Source organism: Hyposmocoma kahamanoa, unplaced genomic scaffold (genome assembly GCF_003589595.1).
Source record: "Hyposmocoma kahamanoa isolate Upper Pololo Valley unplaced genomic scaffold, ASM358959v1 67, whole genome shotgun sequence".
NCBI lineage: Eukaryota > Metazoa > Arthropoda > Insecta > Lepidoptera > Cosmopterigidae > Hyposmocoma > Hyposmocoma kahamanoa.
In genome coordinates, this window is record NW_020653855.1 from 5,244,599 (window position 1) to 5,265,577 (window position 20,979).

Sequence of the window (20,979 nt, forward strand, 5' to 3'; positions counted from 1 at the left end):
GCCGCTGGAACCGTCACCCTTAGACATAAGTTCACAAGTCCCATGTGCTTTTAGTTTCACCAATACCCTTGCCCTTCACAACCAACTATTACTGCTTGGCGGCAGAAATAGGTAAAGTGACAGTACTTCATTGGACGAACTCTTTCACAAGAAGCTCTATTGCTAACAAGAAGTTGCCAATTTACCACGGGAAAAAGAGATATGTAAGTTTAGAAGTTCCTCAAAACTTCCACACACCTTATGTCCCAAAAGGTGTTAAGCGGCGCCTCGGGATTCCACATATGAACTCTATCGGGCCTATGTAACGCCAGTAAGGCGTCCATCGCTTCTTGAGATATTTCGCCCATGCCTGTCTGGTGTATCAGAGACACTAGACCGTTTATCAGCTCTGTGGTAGATGATTGTATTTCTACACCGCTACGTCCTGGATTCTGTGTTAAAAAGAATACTAATTGCAATATTTGTTTTATTGAGTATCATAATGTTTCTACTGCTAAACTAAACTGCGTCTGTGGCTGAACGGTTACCATGCCGGACTACCACGCAGAGATATACTATGAGATAGAATTAGAGTTCAAAAATGTAAACAACTGTCACGGTCAAAGTGACATTGCAGAGACCGTAAACCTTTTTACAGGTTCTTTTATTTATTATTTATGATAACCGTTCGTTAACTGCCTCTGTGGCTGAACTGTTACCATGCCGGACTGCCACGCAGCTGTCACAGGTTCGATTCCCGGGCCGGGAGAAATATTTGTAAGGCCTACATTTATTTCTCTCCTGAGTTTGGGTGTAATTTGTGGTTGTCTATGTGTGTGTCCATGGCACCCGTGACACAGGGTTTCCCTAGTGCCGGGCTATGTCGAGTGTGTGCCTGCGTGCGTTACTATCATGATATTCATTTTTTTGTGATAATACTCCAATACAGGCCAACGGATTAACTGAGTCGGTTCCTGAGGTAGCTGCGCGTTGCTGGAGGAGTGACTTATATCGCGCTGCACATAGGATAATTTCAATAAGATTTTTCTAACAATATTCAATAACAAGTTGATTGAGAAAAAGTGCCAAATGGCTTGTTAGTCATTTAACTTTTAATTAAATAATTTTTTATTATCGTTTCAAATAACAACAATGGACTAATTTGGTAGGCACTTTTTTCAATACCTTGTTATTGAACAACGTCAAAAAAATGTTGTTGAAATTGTCCCGTGTGCGGCGAGACATAACTGTTACGTACACTGTCACTCCTTCATAGTGTTGAGTCATGGAATAATTTCCATTTTGCAAAAATCATATTTTTCAGAAAAATAAAATAAATAAAAAGATATTTTTTCTTTTATTCCCAATTTATCAGAGAATTTTCGGGAAAGATTTCCACTATTTCAAATTTTTCGAAAAATTACCCAACAACGACTCAGTTAAGCGGTAGGTCTGTAGTTTGTTAGTATTATAACCGACTCGACTCGAACCAGTGTCTCTCGAGTCGGTGTCACTTATACCGCTCTTGCCAGACCTTTTGATCATCTAATTATGATTCATACTAATACGTACACTCAACATCAACATAGGGTCTTCATGAATTAGCTTCACCATGGCAAGTAGTAAGTTTCTATAGGCCGGCATTTCTTCTGACTTGTTGAATTTCGATTGTACCTCTTTCGATTTGAGTGAAAGCGAAATCATACGTAGCGGGGTGTGTACTATGAAACCCTGTAAAAATAAATGTGATAACAATGGTAGTACAGTAGGACAGGGGTTGATTCACAATGACGTCAAGGGTTACAATATAGGACTTTCATCATTCATTACTTGAGTCTCGAAAATGACAAAAAAACTTTAAGATTCTCGAAATTTCCGAGATCTAAATTCCCGATATCAAAATTTTCGAGACCGAAATTCCCGATGTCGAAATCTTCGTGACCGAAATTCCCGATGTCGAAATTTTCGAGACCGACATTCTCGATGACGAAATTATCGAGACCGAAATTCCCGATGTCGATATTTTCGAGACCGAAATTCCCGATTTCGAAATTTTCGAGACCAAAATTTTTTTGGCATTTTCGACACTCGATACAGGGGTCTACTGTCATTCTCCTTCCGAAGGAATTACTGTCACATAAGTAATACTAAGACAATATCAGGTATGAAGCTTCATTTGCATCATGCATCTTTTAACTCTTGGCCGAGTATTACTTTTTGGCAGTAATTGTTTCAAACGGATGTCGGACAGAGAACGGGAGAGCAGGGCCTGTTGTTTTCAGGCTCGGGAATATAGAGACTTTTGATTCTTAAGACATTTAAGTAACCAACAGTCATTTTTATTCTGGTTACATGGACATGGCAACACTGTACAGTGGAGCTTACGCGGCCAGTATAAAAATGAAAAACTTTCGTAAATAAATTTTTAAGTAATTATTTAAGTCATGGGTTCCCAAACGTTTTAGTTTACCGCCCACTTAGGCAAGAATTTTACACATATTTAAAGTAAAAAAATAACCTGAATTATCGCTATAAACTATACTACATAGTTATAATTCACAAACGCGGTAACACCCCCTGGACAGCATCAATGCCCCCAATTGCTTCCGAGGCCCTTAAGGCCCCCCTAGGACAAATCAGCGCCCACTGGGGGGCAGGGACCACTTTGGGAAACTATAAGTTATTAAAGAACTTGATTAAAATACCATGTTTTGACGACCTATAAGTATGGAAACCTACTTCAGAAATGTCTCGTTTTTTCCGGGATTTTCGACACCACGCCTAGTCTCGATTTTTTTCCCGAGATTGCCATAGTTACAATCCTCGTAGCGGCATGTACTTTAATAAATAATGTTGTCAATGTAAGTAGCCTCTCGCTAACGACGAACGAAACGGTTGTGATGAAATTTTAACTGTATTTTATTTACTCACCAATTTCTAGCAACTTATAAAACTACGCTTAACCTGCCTGCTGTAGTCACAATGTAAGCTGACACCGTGTCCATAAACCAATGTATAATTAAACCGCGTAATCTAAATTACCTACCAAGGTATGTTCTTCCTCCAAACAATAACAACTACGGAAAGCGTGTCTGGAGATATATGTTACTTAATAAATTGCCAAGTGACGTTGTTGATAAACTTATAGGTAAACCAAAAAATTGTAAAACGATTCTTAAGTCAATTCATTTATCAAATTGTGAAAGTTATTGTTGAGTAAATTATTAGATACGTATAAGTATTGGTCAGTAATTATTTTGTTCTTAACAATAGCATGAGATAGCGCCTGATAGCATGTGATGGCAGCGATACATAAATCTGTTAATGGTTTTTATTCGCTGTTTTATGTTTCTTTTTGTAGACTTTTTAATTGTGAATAAAATAAATACAAAAGATAAAATAAAAAGAAATATCCCAAGTTTAACAAAATTGGTCACTTGCCTGCGTGGCCTTATTCAGAGTGTCCGTGAACATGGCCCTGAGTTCTGCCGCTCGCGGGTACAGCAGTTCTATTTGAGGCCACCAAGGCAGACGCGGTTGCTTTATTATCCTGGAAACAAATTACAATTAGTCTAAAGTGTCTCACTGATAGGCAAAGGCCTCTCCTTGATTTCTCTACGGATCCCAATTCTAAAGTTGCTGGACCCAAGTTTTATATTTGTGAACCCATCTTGATGATTTTTCAACCGACTTCAAAAAAAGGTGGAGGTTCTCAATTCGACTGTTTGTAGTTTTTTTGTATGTATGCTACGCGATAACTCCGGTATTTGTGAACCGATTTTCATGATTCTTTTTTGTTGGAAAGAGGGTACCTCCATAGTGGTCCCGTTTAATTTTGAAGAAAATCATCCACCTCTAAGGATGGCAGTTTACGCATGAAGATTCATTTTTTTATAAATAGCGCCTAAATTTTTTTATAAGGACCAATTATTTTAATGGTTGATTTTGCTATTCTCCAATTCAAGGCGTTTCTCTCTCTCAATATACTTTAAGTAGTAAGAACCGATTTTTATTATCTCCTGTGTCAAGTCCCGTATAGTGGCGAACTAAGGGATATTTCAATAAAACTTGGCAAATAGACTTAATTTCACGTACTTTTGAGGTCGGTTTTTTTTAGTACTCTGTACTGAGATTATTTTGTTGGAAAGAGGGTACCTCGGTATTGGTACCATTTAAATTTGAAGAAAATAAAAATAAAATTAAAAAAGAATAAAAATAAAAATTTTAATATAAAATATTAAAAAAAAATTATAGTTATTATTTTTCTATTTGTATTGTTGTTCGTTTTTTGTACAATTGTTTTCGTTGTTATAGCACTAAAATATTAGGAATATCTTTCTCAATGCAACATGTGTTTCATCTGTCAATATGATCCATTTATTTAACTACTTAACTAAATGTAAACAATCTTGTTACATCTTTTTATTTAAACATATACTTTACAGATCAATAGGTATATAAATATAATATAATATAATATATATCTTTATTGTTTCTCTCACAAAGTCTTAGTATAAATACAAAAACAGTGCTTAATTATCTAAATAGTACAATATTTAAGTCTGTATGAGAGACTGGCATCCGTACTAGGAGACCTGTATTACAGATCACCAGCCCCTCCACACTCCGGACCAAAAGCAAGTACAGCTTACTTATACTTAGATAGTTACATCAAGAAATGACTTTATTAATATAATAGACTTAAGGCGCGAGGGTGTGTGGATAAATGAGTGTGTGCATGTGTATGTGATGGTGTGTGTGAAGGTGTGTGCGTGCGTGCGTGTGTGTATGTGTATTTGCGTGTGCGTGTGTGTTTTCTGTGTGTGACAGAGAGTGTGAATGACTGTGCAAGGTGTATACAAAACCCAATTTACCATTTTTTACAATTTTACAATTTTTCATTTTTAAATAATGAAATAACCATATTATTTAGTATTCATTATTTTAAGTTGAGATAATTCACAGATTTTAAGATTAATCATAATTTAGATGTTATTTTAAGTTGGAACAATTAAGAGATTTTCAGTTTCATCATAACTTAGATTTTTAAGCCAACTACTGTCAACTCTTTTACAGTTGAATTTAGTGAGCGAGTATATTTTAGTTGTTTTATTTATTTTATTATATAAATACCCGCCTAGAAAACCGAAGAATCTATTCAAAAAAGCTGTGGTCCAGCGAGTAGAAGAATGACATACTTTATATTTCAAACGTTTGTTATTATGGAGCGAAGGATCATAGTTCAGAACAACGTGTTGTTTTAATACAGTGTGCAGGACAAATAGTTGACGCACAGACAAGACATCACAAAGGGAATAAAGGTCTGAAGTAGGGAACATAAAGGGCAAAGACCGACTCACTTTCAGGACAGCTCGCTGAGCTCTTTCAACCTTTATTAAAGAAGATTTAGGTACTCCACCCCAAGCAGTGATGCAGTACGTTAGAACGGATTGGCATAACGCCAAGTACACCATATTAATGACAAGGTTATCTGCGATGTGCCTAAGATTTTTAAAGATATAAATTAGTTTACGTGTCCTAGCTGAAAGTAAATCTATATGCATATTGAAACTCAAGGTGTTATCTATCATTACACCAAGATATTTGATATGTGAAGCTAACGTAAGACTGGGACAGAAGCACGTCGGGTCGCCGAGACAGGTATGGGCTAAGATGGTGTAGTCATCATGAGTGGTCCATGGGATATTTTTAATTGAAAATGGAATATATTTAGTTTTGTCTACATTTAATGTTAGCCCATTGTTTTTGAGCCAAGAACAGACTAAGTTGAAACCGCTTTGAGTATCGGCGTACACTTCATGCCAAGTATCGCCATGAAAAATTAAGGCCGTATCATCGGCAAACGTCACAATCCTACCATTTCGGAGCTGGAGATTGCAGAGGTCGTTAATGTAGGCGAGGAACAGTGTGGGGCCTAAAACACTGCCTTGCGGCACGCCGTAAGTTATGGGCAGATCGCCACTAGTTACCTCCCCGACCCTAACCCTCTGGTGGATAAATAGGCACGCAATTTGTAGCTAGTACTTGTATTTGAAGGTAATGAAAAATCATTTTATAAATGTATTTTTCATTCAATAGACATCTCAAGATTGTTTACATTTAGTTACGTACCTAAACAAATGGACTATAGTTGCGCATCATGTCAAAATACCCTTATCTATGTAAATTGAACATGTAAATGATAGGTATTGTTACACATAGGAAATGACACTATTTTTCCAGATTTAAATCGCGTATATTTGTTTTTACGAAACGTCGGTTTGTTTGAAAAAACAAATATACGCGACTTAAATCCGGAAAAATAGTTTCATTTGCTATGTGCAACAATCGCGAAAACCTAAGAACATGTAAATGATGTTACAATGTAGATGAACCTAACAAATTAAAAAAAATAAAGAACCAAAATCAAAGATCGGCAACAAGCACACAAAAATTCGTAAGGTCCGCTTGTTCGTTCCGTGACTTAGGATTATTTATTTAGGACGTACATCTGACACAATTTGCTGGAAGATGTTGGTTCGAATACAGCCAGATCGAGAATTTTTTCTAAGTGTTTTCACAGAAATAAATGTACATAAATAAATAAATAAATATTAAACAACATCACATATGTTGTTCTGATCCCAAAGTAAGTAGCTAAAGCACTTGTGTTATGGAAATCGGAAACAACGATGGTATAACAAACATCCAGACCTGAGCCAATATAGAAAAGTTAGTTTTCTACACTGACCCGGCCGGGGATCGAACCCGGGACCTCTGAGATGGCGACATCATGAAAAACAGTGTTCAAGCCACTCGTCCACGGAGGCCGTCAAAGAAGTAATTGAACATCATGGTGGTCAAACATTGTGATATTCAATCAACTTAAAAATTATCAAAACATTGTAAAAGACACTTACCTCAAAAGGGAGTTAACGATGACGTAATGGTAAGATATGTGCGTGTTTAGGTTCAAGCAGACCTTCAATGCGTCATTGTTATGAGGCATTATGCGAAAGAGAGACACGAAGCAGTCTGTCATCAGATCCAGTTCGGAGTATACTGACAGTAGATTGCCTCGGATGTACGATTTTGAAGGGTTGAAGAGGAGAGACTGAAAATAAAGATAACCGCGTGATACAGGCTAAGACAATTATTATTAATATTTTGGATGTCTATTTTAGACTCTCTTTGGTTGGTTTTGAATTTTCAAATGGATGCTGCTAATTAACACTACGCCAAAAAAATTTTTGCACCACTGTTGTTTTTATTTTGCGTTTTGATTCTTTTTTTTTGTCATAAAATTTCGAGGGAATATTAGTATTAGTTAGATATATTAGTAAATAAATATGAACATGTACAAAATATACTAATGTAAAAATAACAAAAAATTATCAAAAAATGAAGTAGGCGTAGTGTCGCAATGGCACAGTCGGCAGAGGTCAGGGACTCAGATCCAAGAACTAGCGAGCAAACGGGCCGTAGAGACAGGCTACAGAAATCCAACCGCCTCGAGCTGCTTACTCATTACTCATTACACACTACGTTCGTCAGGGGCAGCATTATTAGAAGTGAGCGTTACTGTGTTTCGGGTTGGAAGGGTAAGGGTGTTGCTGACACTACAGGCACATGGAACTTGTAAACTTATGACTCAGGGTTGCGGGCACAGTGGCAAAGCCCCTCAAATATGTGATTTAAAGGTCTGAGTGGCACTGCAACTGTTATGGACAGGCGTGTCGCTTACCACCAGGCGCACGATTTATTCGTCTCGGGTGTCATAAAAAAGCACTGGGTAAGAGCGATGCCACATGATGCGTTGCGTCGGCGTTGTGCTACATATAAACTAGAACTACATGCCACACAGGCACTGCTGCGTTGTAACGTGCAGCGCGTGCGCGTCCGATAAGAGGACAGGAGATGAAGCGGTGAAGGGAGCTGCGGTGCGAAAGTAAGCGACGTTACTTTGCGACACTGCAACACTCGTGTGACCCTCGATGCGTTGAAATCATAGCTTTGCAACGACGCAACGTCCGTGTGGCATCGTTCTAAGGAGATGCAGAGGAGTTACATCCGCCTCGTAGTATAATCTAAGACACTCACCTTGAGATCATTAATCACAGATTTAACTAGAACAAACGTAACGTTCCCCGAATCAGCAATATTCAGGTATGTAGATGCTTTGCACAGCTTCACACAAGTCACGACTGCTGCTTCTGTCATCTGTTTGGAGTTGTTTTGAGGACCTGTAAATATATAGCGGCTGGTTACCATAAATTTAGGGATGCACGAGGAGCCTCCCCGCACCACGTACCATGCCCTTCCTGTACATCTGACGCACGTAAGGCGAGTATCTTAGGGCGCGTTCTTATTATGTCATAACGACGACTATCGCGGCTAGTCTATTCCCATATCACGACTATCTGTCGTGCTTGTGTCGTGAACGTTTATTTTATCGTTGAACGACTGTCATGTCTAGCTGTTGCCACTAGATCGTAACGACAATATATCGGTTGAAGGCTGCCGCCTTGTCGTTTGCGCGACAGATTCGTTTGAACCTGCGATTATCTGTCGTCACATTTTTATCGAGACATTTTATTTATCGTTGGACGACAGTCGTTCTAGCTCTTCTCATTATTGCGACAGTCTATCGTCGTAACGTCAAAAACATCGTGATCAACAGTTTATCGCTTTGTTCTTTAAATATAGAAGCCACGACACTTTAAAATATGCGACTATCTGTCGTCACGACATAATGGGAGCGCCCTTACACCAATTAGCAAATCCTTTCACCATGATTGCATTGTATTATAAGTCACTGATACGATAAGAACAATATGTTAATGATAATTTTCTAGTAATAAAAAAAAAGTAAAAATAATAATAATAATACGCACACACTCAACATAGCCCCGCACTAGGGAAACCCTGTGTCGCGGGTGCCATGGACACATACATAGACAACCACAAATTACACCCAAACTCACGAGAGAAATAAATGTAGGCCGTACAAATATTTCTCCTAGCCCGGGAATCGAATCTGGGACCTCTGCGTGGCAGTTCAACATGGTAACCGTTCGGCCACTGAGGCAGTGTTAACATTAATGTCACGATGTTTTACATACCATGACACTCAATTTTTTTTTAATTATTCCAATAGTTTGTTGTAATTATTACAACAAAGATCATTGACTTACAATTATATGGACCCGACGGTCCGCGCTAAAAAGTGTCCGAACTTACAGGGCGTTAAAATCGTATACAGAGCGTCATTCACGCTTTAGTCTTCGTTTGTTCGATTGACAGCGAAGCACGCAAAATTAGACAGTACTGCGATGACATTACAATTTAAATTCAACGTTTTAGCTTTTTCATAATCCTTTACATGTCACTACGTTTAAATGGGTTGACTTGGGACATTTTTTTCGTGGTTTTTGTATTAGACCCGTCGTCCATTTATTTGTAAGTCAATGACAAAGATCGATACATTAAGAATTCAATCCGGCTGGATACGAACTAGCACCCTCAGGCAATCCGTGCCAATGGGTCTACTCCCTTCCTCCCGTCCGAAACAATTACGGTCAAATAAGTACTACACGACCCAATCAAAAGCCAAAGTCAAGCTTCATTCGCATCCATCGAGTAGATAACCAGAAATAGAGACGAAATAAGGGGGTATACATTCCTGGTAACTCATCAGTGATACATCACTTATAAATATCAACTCTCGTTTGCACTGAAATTACAAATTAGAAAGCTGAAATAGTACGCGGCAATAACTGACCTGTGTGTACGTCTCCGTATATTCCTAAAATATTCTGTATTTACTGTAATAAACTCTACTTGTAATGAATATCTCTAACAATGGCGTGCTGTTCCATTCGGTGGTGAGGGGAAAAACAGCAAAACATCTAATTACAGAACAAACGGAATCACATTTCATCTGTAATTAAATATGTAATTTTGTATCTTCCATTATGGCAAAGCTCAAGTTAACTGGTCGATTTGAAGTAAAACAATTGACGATACCCATTGATGACACCCGTCAATTGTTTCGAATTCAGGCTGGTCAATCGGAGTGCAGTTGTCACAGTGATGATATGGCAGAATAGTTTTCATATAAATTCAATGACATTTCGTCTCTATTTCTGGTTATATACTCGATGTTCGCATCATACGTCTTTTAATTTGATCGACTGTTACTTATTTCACAGTAATTGTTTCGGACGGTGTGTTGAGAACAGGAGAACAACCCCAGATGCTCTACCAATTAAGCCACGGAACAAACCAGCAGATCTCACGAATATTTCTATGAACTAGTTGCAGATCTTTGGTTTTGGTTTTTAACGATAATTTTCCTTTTACATATTTCTTAACCGACTTCAAAAAAAGGAGGAGGTTCTCAATTCGACTGAATGTTTTTTTTTTATATGTATGTTACGCGATAACTCCGGTATTTGTGAACCGATTTTCACGATTATTTTTTGTTGGACAGAGGGTACCTTCATAGTGGTCCCATTTAATTTTGAAGAAAATCATCCACCTCTAAATGTGGCTGCTCACACATGAAGATTCATTTTCATAAATAGCGCCTAAATTTTATTATAAGGAGCAATTATTTTAATGGTTGATTTTGCTATTCTCCAATTTAAGGCGTTTTTATCTCAATATACTTTGAGTAGTGAGAACCGATTTATCTCCTGTGTCAAGTCCCGTATTGCGCACTTTCCGGTAACCGATTTCAATAAAGTTGGTAATTATATGTAATTCCACGTACTTTTGAGGTCGGTTTTTTTAGTACTCTGTACTGAGATTATTAAGAATAAAAATAAGACAACATAAATCTTTAAAATAATCTTCTTCTTGGCGTGTCGACTCTGTCATTTACATTCGTGAGGACCAGTTACTCAGCGACTGACACAGCATTATCAGTGGCGTTGTACAGGTCCAGGACAAAAGATGTGCCATTGTCTGGGGAGAGACACCACAAGGACATGCGCTCTCCGAGCTATAACCCCACCCGTACATCCACTCCTTGCTTCGGCCGACTTGGATCCGTAGACTATTTAGGGACTTCCAAGTTTGCCAAGGCAGATCATTCCCAGGAGGGAGGTGTTCGGACAGCGGGATGAGTGACGCCGTATGGTATCTCTCCTTCCAGAGACTTATTCGGGCCTGCTTCGTTTCCCCGAGCAGAGGGTATACTTCTTTAATGAAGCTATGGCGACTATTTAACCTCTGGATTACCGGCACGTGATGGTATAATGGGTGCCGCTGGTATCTTTAAAATAATAATAAATCTTTATTGAGACAATACAATTGCATAGTATCTTAACATAACGTGATACTATTATACGAGGAACAAATTAAGATAAAGTTGAACTTAAACTTGGAAATTGTATGATGCCTCCATGGCCAAACGGTTACCGTCCTGGGCTGCCACGCAAAGGTTTCGGGTTGGATTCCGGGGTCGGGAGAAATATTTGCATGGCCTACACTTATTTCTCTCGTGAGTTTAGGTGTTATTTGTGGTTGCCTATGTGTGTGTCCATGGCATCCATGATACAGGGTTTCCCAAGTGCGAGGCTTAGAGTGTGTGCGTTAGTATCATTATTATTATGAGAGACGCTACGTCTTCCACTGGATTTAATTTACAAACGATGCCAAAGCCAAACATCACAAACGTTGCTCTGATCCCAAGGTAAGTAGCTAAAGCACTTGTGTTATGGGAATCGAAAACAACAATGGTACCACAAGAACCCAGACCTGAGACAATATAGAAAAGTTAGATATCTACAATGACCCGGCCGGGTGTGAATTCGGGACCTCAGAGATGGCGACACTATGAAATCCGGTGTGCAAGCCACTCGACCATGGAGTCCGTCAAAAAAATGTATAAAGAATGTTTTCCCAAATTCGTTACATTACTTTTTAACCGACTTAAAAAAAGGAGGTACTCAATTCGATTGTATTTTTTGTATGTATGTATGTTACGCGATAACTTCGCTTACCACAAGAAAAAACTTACTAAGTCCTCTTTTAACAGAATCTATGAAGTGCTTCTTCTTCGTATGTCTGGGGCTGCACGGCGCTCCACTGTCTGCATTCACGATTTCTTCTAGAACTTTCTGTAAAAAAGTTTGAATAATAAATGACCTTGCTTAAAAGCAGCATTATACCACTAAAATAAAAGTGTAACAACCCTACCACAGATTATTCAATAGTTACTACGTAACAGATACATAACTCTAAAAAAAATACAAAATCTAAAATACCTACGCCATAATAGCCTACTAAATCTGACTAATGACACCAGACGCTCACTACGAGAAAAAAGGAACCTAAGTACGCGCCCAGAGAGGTGAAATAAACGTCGCCTGCCGTGTGCAGTCGTGCGGAACCGAATGCTGAGGTTGTACAAGGATTGTAATGCATACAAAAGACTTGTCTGAGCGCTTGCATTGTCGGCGATACACTCAGCGGTTGTTGGAGTTGCCCACTTGCTCTTATTATTCTATGGTTAAACACTATAACGAGACTCGGGAATTGAACAGGTAAGCTTTTATCGGCCCTTAATGTTTCATTGCAGTTCCACCTGTTCAAGCCAAATTCATCACCCAATGGTTTCTAACATACGAAAGTCCAGATTAACTGCTGTAGGCACAGCGCCAAACACAGCATAAAGATAATTTTGTACAATTTAAAACAGCTAATTGTCTGCCCTCCTTATTTTAATTAAAGTAACAGATCGAGTTCTTAGGTTTTCGCGATTGTTACACATAGGAAATGAGACTATTTTTCCGGATTTAAATCGCGTATATTTGTTTTTTCAAACAAACCGACGTTTCGGGCCCTTTACAGGTCCCATGGTCACGGTTGACTGAGGTGGTACAGTCTTCAACCAGTTATGTCTAATATTAATGCAAACCACCCTATTTTTTCACTATAGTTACAATAGTTATTAATTAAATACCTTATTTTTAATTTTACAAAGAAAACATTCCAATTTACGCTACATTAAGTTTTACAAATTATTTTATTGAATGAATTTTTATTAAGTTTAATTTATTATTAATTATTAATAGAAATTAGAATAAACTAAAACATATTAATTAGTACTGCAGTCTTATGTCTGTTTGGGATTTTTCATTAGAGGAAATACTGGATCCCAAACTGGTGGTACGGAGAAACCATCTTCCCTGTTGAAATTAGGATGTTTTTTAATTTCAATGGCCTCTCGCAGCATCCTGGGTAGATAACGGACTTCTGACATGCGAGCATGCCATGGATAAACCTACACATTCAATGAAGTTTGACAAACCCCAGGTCCTTGCAACCACCATGGGACCTGTAAAGGGCCCGAAACGTCGGTTTGTTTGAAAAAACAAATATACGCGATTTAAATCCGGAAAAATAGTTTCATTTCCTAAAGTAACAGACATTTTTATTGAATGGATATTCAATTATTTTTTGTAAAATTACCATCAGTTTGTTATAATTATTAATACATAGATCGAACACTTAAAAAAAATCCTTCGATCGGGCCGGATTCGAACCGACGTCTTCTAGCAAATCATGTCAGACGCTATGCCAACTAAGAGCATCCTTTTTTGAAACGCGCGCCACACAGCGGCTATTAATCATGAGAGAATGGGAATGTGTGAAATCGAAATGACGCTGCGTAAAGTATTGTTTGACGGTTAGTTTTGTAACCATGCAGTGGACGAGAGAGGAGCACGCTTTCGCCGAGTCGGCACACTTTTGGAACGACCGTTCGATCATTGCAACACGGCGTGCATTCAGAGGACAATTTAATATCGCGCCTGCAGGTCGTGTTTCTGATTGAAAATCGATTGTTCGATCGCATCGAATCGATTGTAGTGTGTTTGAAAAGAAACCAGGACCTCACATGACCAGACATTCTGGACTAAGTGGTCGGAAACTTCCGATTTCGACTCTCCCATTGTATTGACCGGAATGAAGGCCACCTTCAAGATATCATTTTCAGGAAGTAATTAACCAAAACTTTAAATGTACCACTATGTAAAGAAAAAAGAATACAAACGATATCTTCAATAACTTATGTTTTATTAATTTTTTAAAAAAGGAAGTTCCTGCGCCGCACCCCGTATTAATTTTATTTGGCATTGTTTTGGCTCATTAATTATTTATTTAATTATTTATTGTACAGAAAAAAACAAAAACACATTTAGCATCAAACAAAAGTTACTGCTCATTTTTAAGAGAAATTTCTTCCTGCTGACGTAAATACAGGGGACAATAATTACAATAAAAAAAATACCAAAAACATTAAATTATTAAAACTATATAATTACTTAGATGGACTTGGATGGAACAGTCGACAAATAGTGCTCGTTAACTCTCATTTTGAAAATTGCTAAGGATTTACTATCATGAACAGTAATGTAAGTTAATTTGGTTAGCTTGAGGTCTGTGACTCTACTGAACTTTTTCGAGTACACTGTCTTGTAAGTTTTTTTTTTAAATTTTATTTGTTGAATACTTTGTATTTATAGTCGTTTTTAATTTTAATATATTAGAATAAATAGATTTTTCATCAATATGTTATAACTTTAAACAAGGCTAAATGTATGTAACTCTAAGTCATTGTATAAGATTTCACTACTGTCAAAATTGTCTCTGTACTACTCTTTCAGCTCTTGCCTGTGCTAAAATAAACCGCGTTAATTTGTCAAGTATTTTGTTTTTATTTTAAATTACAAAAATAATTAGTAACCAGCCCTCTATACTTAACATTATTTTAATATGTTATTTTTTTATAAAGTAACAGACTATCTACCGATAAAATAACGGAAATAATAAATTAAAAATAAAACAACACTTACCGGGTTCAGAATTAAAAGCATGATCTGCAAAGGCCACATGGCCACACGGCTCTTCTTGTTGTCCGAGAAGCTGTCTTGCAAAATGTCGAACAGCGTATCGCAACACTTGCTTAGCTCGTCATTAGGCCGACATTGCACTTCCGCAAATTCCTGATAAAGACAAAAATAATTATATCGACGCCTCAAAGGCAAAATGGGATAAGCGACACTTTTTGTCATATGAGTTATATATACCGTTGAAATCAGCTAATGTTTTTGATTCCAACAGTATATATAACTCAATATGATCCAAAAGTGTCGCTTATCCCATTTTGCCTTTCAGGCGTCGATATTATTGAAAAGCAATTTCTTAAAGAAACCGATAGCATTTTTTTACACGTAAAAATAGGTCCACATTCATAATAATTATGGACAAACAGCACATCTAGCTACACATTGACGGATGTTGTCCCGTTGCACGGCTGTGCTGTTGACGTACGTTAGTATCATTTAAAGTAATATTTTAGAGAAAAAAAATTAAATGTGGGTTGCACCACTTTTGCGCTGATAGACTCAATTGTACTTCCCTATTTTTGCTATTTAAATCAGCATGCCTTTTGGCATAGGCCTCTTCCAGATCTTTCTAGTGAGCTCTATAAAGTGCTACTCTTCTCCAACAGGGACCTGGAGGTCTACCACGAAATACGAAGCAACGATCATCGTTTTACCTTCGTATCGGATCGGAGACTACGCGAAACGCGTAGAAAGATCGTGATTTGACATAAGTCCTTGCTGACAGCTTTCGTATCAAATTTTGATATTACTTTCATTGTAAAGTTGCCATATGTAGTACGTATGAGCATCGTTGCCATTTTCGATAATGACGCCCTCTATTACGTTTTCCATCACGTGGATAGCAATTTCGGAAAGTGACGACGAGGTCGACGATGGAGCATGCACACCTAAATAATGCCTATTCACTCTCTCTGGAAAAGGTCCAAGTTATAACGTTCAGGAAACAAATCTGCAGACGGAATTCCACTCCACAGCCGTTCGCCATATAAATGTGGAAGCGTAACGCTTCGTGCGAATCTTTGGAATCTCCACAACATAGGGGTGCAACCCAAGCCTACGTCTAGTCCCCCGATGATGGGAATGGGAAGGCAGAATTAAATCACATAATTCCATCGCACGGAGAGTGTGTTATGATCAATTTGTTTTGCTCCAGTTTTCCGACACACGTAACAGATGATTTACTTTGATCTACTGTTGTAATAATTCGGATTAGGGTGGATCGTTTCTTTGAACCGTCACTTCTGACTTTATGAATTTTTCTCATTTGTTATCGGTAAGTGTCAATTACTTGTTCATTATAGATGAGTGTCGATTACTGGTAAGTCAATTTTTTTTCACTTTTTTTAACGCACACTCTCATTCCCCACAGTAGGGAAACCCTGTATCGCGGGTGCCATGGACACACAAATAGACAACCACAAATTACACCCAAATTCACGAAAGAAATAAATGTAGGGCATACAAATATTTGTCCCGGCCCAGGAATCGAACCCGAGACCTCTTGCGTGGCAGTCCGGCATGGTAACCGTTCGGCCACTGCGGTAGTTAAATTAGTAGATTTTGGTGATAATTACTAGCGATTTAAATAGAAATATTAGTTTAAGTTTTTTTTTAAATAATTATAATGGCTTTTGACAATGTTTTATAAACATTAACAACAAAAAAAAAATACTACAGCATATGGAATTTCGGAATTTCTTGCCTGCAGACATATTCCCTGAACGCTGTAATCTGGTCCTTGATAAGGCATTATTTAGGTGTGCATGCGCCATCGTTCTTTTCCGTCAAGTGAGTTGGGGGTCAAATGTGGACCTATTCTAAAATTAAAACAAAATACAGTAGTAATTACCTGGGGATAAGTGTCCATCCAATTCCATATAGCTTTCTCCAGGGAGTTAACTAAAACTAAATGTGCTGACTTCCTTAACAATTTAAACTTTTGTATAGATTCTGAAACGAATTTACACACTTATTCCTACATTATATCACATAATTATAGTAACTACGTTAAAATTACGATTAATTTATACAAAACGTGTATTTTTTTTAACGTAACATTTACTATAGTCCATTTAATTTTGTTTAGTTACTTAACTAAATGTAAACAATTTTGAGATGTCTATTAAATGAAATATACATTTATAAAATGATTTTTACTTACCTACAAATACAAAATACAGATACGTAGCTTCACATGAAATTGCATACCTTATTTATTTATACCTTTATATTAATATATACCTTTTTAGGCCTATTTATTTGTAAAGTATATGTTTCAATAAAAATATGTGTCAACATTGTTTACATTTTGTCCAGTACCTAAACAAATGGACTATGGCAACAAGGCATACAAGAGAACATAATACAATTTCTCACCAAACTGCGAAAGCGGTTTGTTGGCGAAGTTACACTCACAATCACAAAACTATAGTATATCTAGTACGAGTACATTTAACAAAACCAGTGTGGAATTTACTAAATTTACATGCTTTCAAGAAGAATAAGTTTTAATTTTTTTCTTCAATGTAAATTTGCTTAACAATTCCCTGCCTCTCAAATAATCTCAGTACAGAGTACTAAAAAGTAAAAAGTACGTGGAATTATATCTATTTGCGAAGTTTTATTAAAATATCCCCTAGTTCGCCATTATACAGGACTTGACACAGGAGATAATAAAAATAGATTCTCACTATTCAAAGTATATTGAGAGAGAAAAACGCCTTAAATTGCAGTATAGCAAAACCAACCATTAATACCAAAATATGCGTGAGCAGCCACCCTTAGAGGTGGATGATTTTCTTCTTCTTTCCAACAAAAAAAGAATCATGAAAATCGGTTCACAAATACCGGAGTTATCGCGTAACAAACATACAAAAAAAAAGTCGAAATGAGAACCTCCTCCTTTTTTTGAAGTCGGTTAAAAATCGAATTATGTTAAATATAATTGGCAAGAGATGTCTATTTGTTCTTTTACCATAATAGTTATTTACTCTTGGACATACATATTTATTTTCACGTACTCGCTTAGTGTTACTATAGTATACTTGTTCGTTACATTAATTTTAAATTCACTTGTATAATAGTTTTCAATAGCAGCCAAATATTAAACTTTTGCTTTTACAGTAAGTAAATAGTTTATCAAAGTCTCTCCTATAACTATGCTTGGTTTATACGTTGGTTTGGTTGGTTTGGTTTTACGTCGCTGAGGTATGGTTTCAAAGGTTCGGCCATAACAACTCAGCAATATTTCATAGTAATTGTTTCGGACGGAGGACGGGGATAGTTTCTTCAGGACCGGGAGAGTTGGCGTGCTCAAGGGGAGGCTTATGTTCAATAGTGGAACGCGTGTACTAAGTAAACTGATGGTATTTTTAAAAATTTCCCTTTTAATTAATCATAGTAATTATGCGTGCTAGATATTATTGCAACTTTGTTCTTGCAATGGCAATTTGTACTGCTCGAAAAAGCTTTATTTTTATATGAAGTCTGGCTAACGGATGAATTCATTCACGGAATTACGTCAGCTAAAATTACGTAAACGACGGAATTTTAAAATGGCGCGCGAACTTATAAAATTTGAAAAAGTTTTAATGCGTGCATGTTCCATGCATGATTAAAAAAGAAACATCGACAAAGAATTGACTGACTAACATTTGAAAATAGAATTCCATTTTAAAAATTAAATTCGAAATAACATAGGAAATGAAACTATTTTTCCGGATTTACTAATACTGGCTTTAATATGTAATTTGAAATTACATTTATAAAAGCCAGTATTAAATAAATCTTCAATTTCGTAGAGACTTGTGATTTATATTTAAAAAATAAAAAACTTAATTTTTTTCTCTAGTCGTACCTGTAAGCAAGCGTATAAGTCTAACAATATCCACATTGATGTGTTGAATTAATTCTATGTCTGTATAATCGGGGTTTTCCTCGGAACTTGCCGCTAATTCCTAAAAAGAAATAACATGTTTTTATAACATTGTTTACATACAACCCAAGTCTTCATTATTTATCTTTCCTGTTGTGTTACTGTACCGACCAAACTTTTGAAGAGTAGAAACAGTGGTTTATAAACGGCATAAGTTTGACAGATAAATTGCTAGAAACTGTGATGCCCTTTAATGGCAACAGTGTCCAGAGTTTGACAGAAAATTGGTAGAAAAGAGTTCAAAGGGTAACAGTGTCCAGAATTTGACAGATGGTGGAAAAAATGGTTTAAATGGCAACACTGAACCGGAAAATTATCAATGTGATCTGTATTCTATTTCACGCAGTTAGCCAGCAGTTCAAAAATTTGTTCTAGTTAATCGAGCTTTGAAAAAGATTACGAATTTTAAGTTAATACAAACCTGTAATCTGGCACTGATTCTATTAAAAACAGCATTGAAGAAATTCAAACTAAGCGCAAATAGAACTTTGCTTGCCAATTGTTTAAGCAACGTATTGTTCGCATTGCTTTCATTGCGCATATCTGGAAAATAATGATTGATAAGTTTTTATTTATTACGATTATTAGCTGAGTTTCAATTTTACTTCCCTACCTTTACTCTATAGTATATCTTATAATGCACACCATAATTAGCAACACTACAAATCATTTAAACACATAACAGGCATGCGGGCACACGTAATATCTCTTAACTCAGCGTGTCTTATGGCATAGGCCTCCTCTAGATTTCCTGCGAGCTCTATCAAGAGCCACTTTTCTCTAGTAGGGACGTGCGTAACCATCATGTAGATACCAATTTGTGATAATTTTGCACCAGTTTTCCAGACCACGTGACAAATCAATACCTCCAATGAACACTAAGAACACAACTTATAAACAGCCATATCTATTTACTAATATTATGCTCCCCAAATTTTGTGAAAAAAAATAAATAAACAAAACAAAATTCGAAAAAAAAACGAGTTTTGTGAAAAAAAAGATAAAGAAACAAAAAACAAAGTAAAAACAGAACAGGTTCCAAAAGTTATGTTGGCGTAATGTTCATTGGAGGTATCGTGATAGCCAGTCTATCTCATTGAGCTATTATTACCGTAGTAATAATAGCTCAATGGTCTATCTCCATTTTGCTTGATCGACTTTTGCAAGCACGTCGATTCAAATTTTTCGCATGATTGACAAGTCAGTAGAGAATTATCTTGTCTAAAGTTAGATATAGATACATAGATACCAAAAAACAATTCTTTTTTATTATTTCAAGATGTTCACGTAGGTCAGTTGAAGCATTAAGAAATATTCAGTATAATATCTTGAGTCAAGTATTGAAGTCAATTGTTATGCTTATTGAGCGATGGCGGACACTAAACTAACTGATTAAAATTATTATTTTTCGTCGACCCTGTGGAGCTTGAACCCACGTCCATGCTGCACCGTAGCATTGCTCTAACCATCTGAGCCACGGGTCCAGTTATCGAGTGGTCGAAATTCTCCTATGTGTTTTTGTTATAGATATTTGTACTGGACTTTCCGGCAATCGTCGCAGCTAAATAAAAAAAATCTGTATGTCCGATCTTTGCAATCATAACAAAACTAGTGGAGTCATTTAACCAAAAATCTCAATAAATACATTTGATCGCAACGCGACATCTACGTCAGTTGTGATACCTGTAAAAGTATCGGCTGCGGTGAGAAGGTTATTCAAAAATCTCTCACCAGATGTCACTAGCGGCAACGAATAGCGAAGAGTCAGTAAAAAGATCTATAACAAAAACACAGGAGAACATCGACGGCACGGTAACGGGACCCATGGATCTGATGGTTACAGCAACGCTACGGTGCAGCATGCATATGGATTTAACTCCTACTAGGTCGACGAAAATTTTTCTGTGTGCTCGATTTTTGCATTCATAATCATAAGAAAAGTAGTGGTTATTTCACAAAATAACTTTATAAATACCAACTGTTTTTTTCCTAAATTCATGGTATATCTTGTAGCGCCATCTCTTAACACAATTTTGAATCATGTAATTAAAAACTGTTAGTTAACCGTACTGCTTACACATCCGTCGTTTACACGTACTTACCAATAAACTGGCAGACCTCCCTTAATAATATCTTGACATTCATAGC

General features: G+C 36.9%; 1 protein-coding gene across 1 annotated transcript in view; it reads right to left on the reverse strand.

The window, feature by feature from the left end:
* Positions 1–20,976, reverse strand: part of LOC113232147 (neurofibromin) — a 103,323-nt gene extending 82,347 nt beyond the window's left edge. Inside the window, exons 1-11 of the mRNA XM_026466785.1 lie at positions 20,934–20,976; positions 19,253–19,374; positions 18,754–18,853; positions 16,747–16,847; positions 14,844–14,993; positions 12,005–12,104; positions 8,080–8,222; positions 6,900–7,093; positions 3,421–3,529; positions 1,552–1,710; positions 238–431 (exon numbers count right to left, since the gene is read on the reverse strand). Of these exons, the coding sequence (XP_026322570.1) occupies positions 238–431; positions 1,552–1,710; positions 3,421–3,529; positions 6,900–7,093; positions 8,080–8,222; positions 12,005–12,104; positions 14,844–14,993; positions 16,747–16,847; positions 18,754–18,853; positions 19,253–19,374; positions 20,934–20,976 (1,415 nt within the window). The remainder of the gene's footprint in view (positions 1–237; positions 432–1,551; positions 1,711–3,420; positions 3,530–6,899; positions 7,094–8,079; positions 8,223–12,004; positions 12,105–14,843; positions 14,994–16,746; positions 16,848–18,753; positions 18,854–19,252; positions 19,375–20,933) is intronic.
* Between the last annotated feature and the right edge of the window lie 3 nt (positions 20,977–20,979).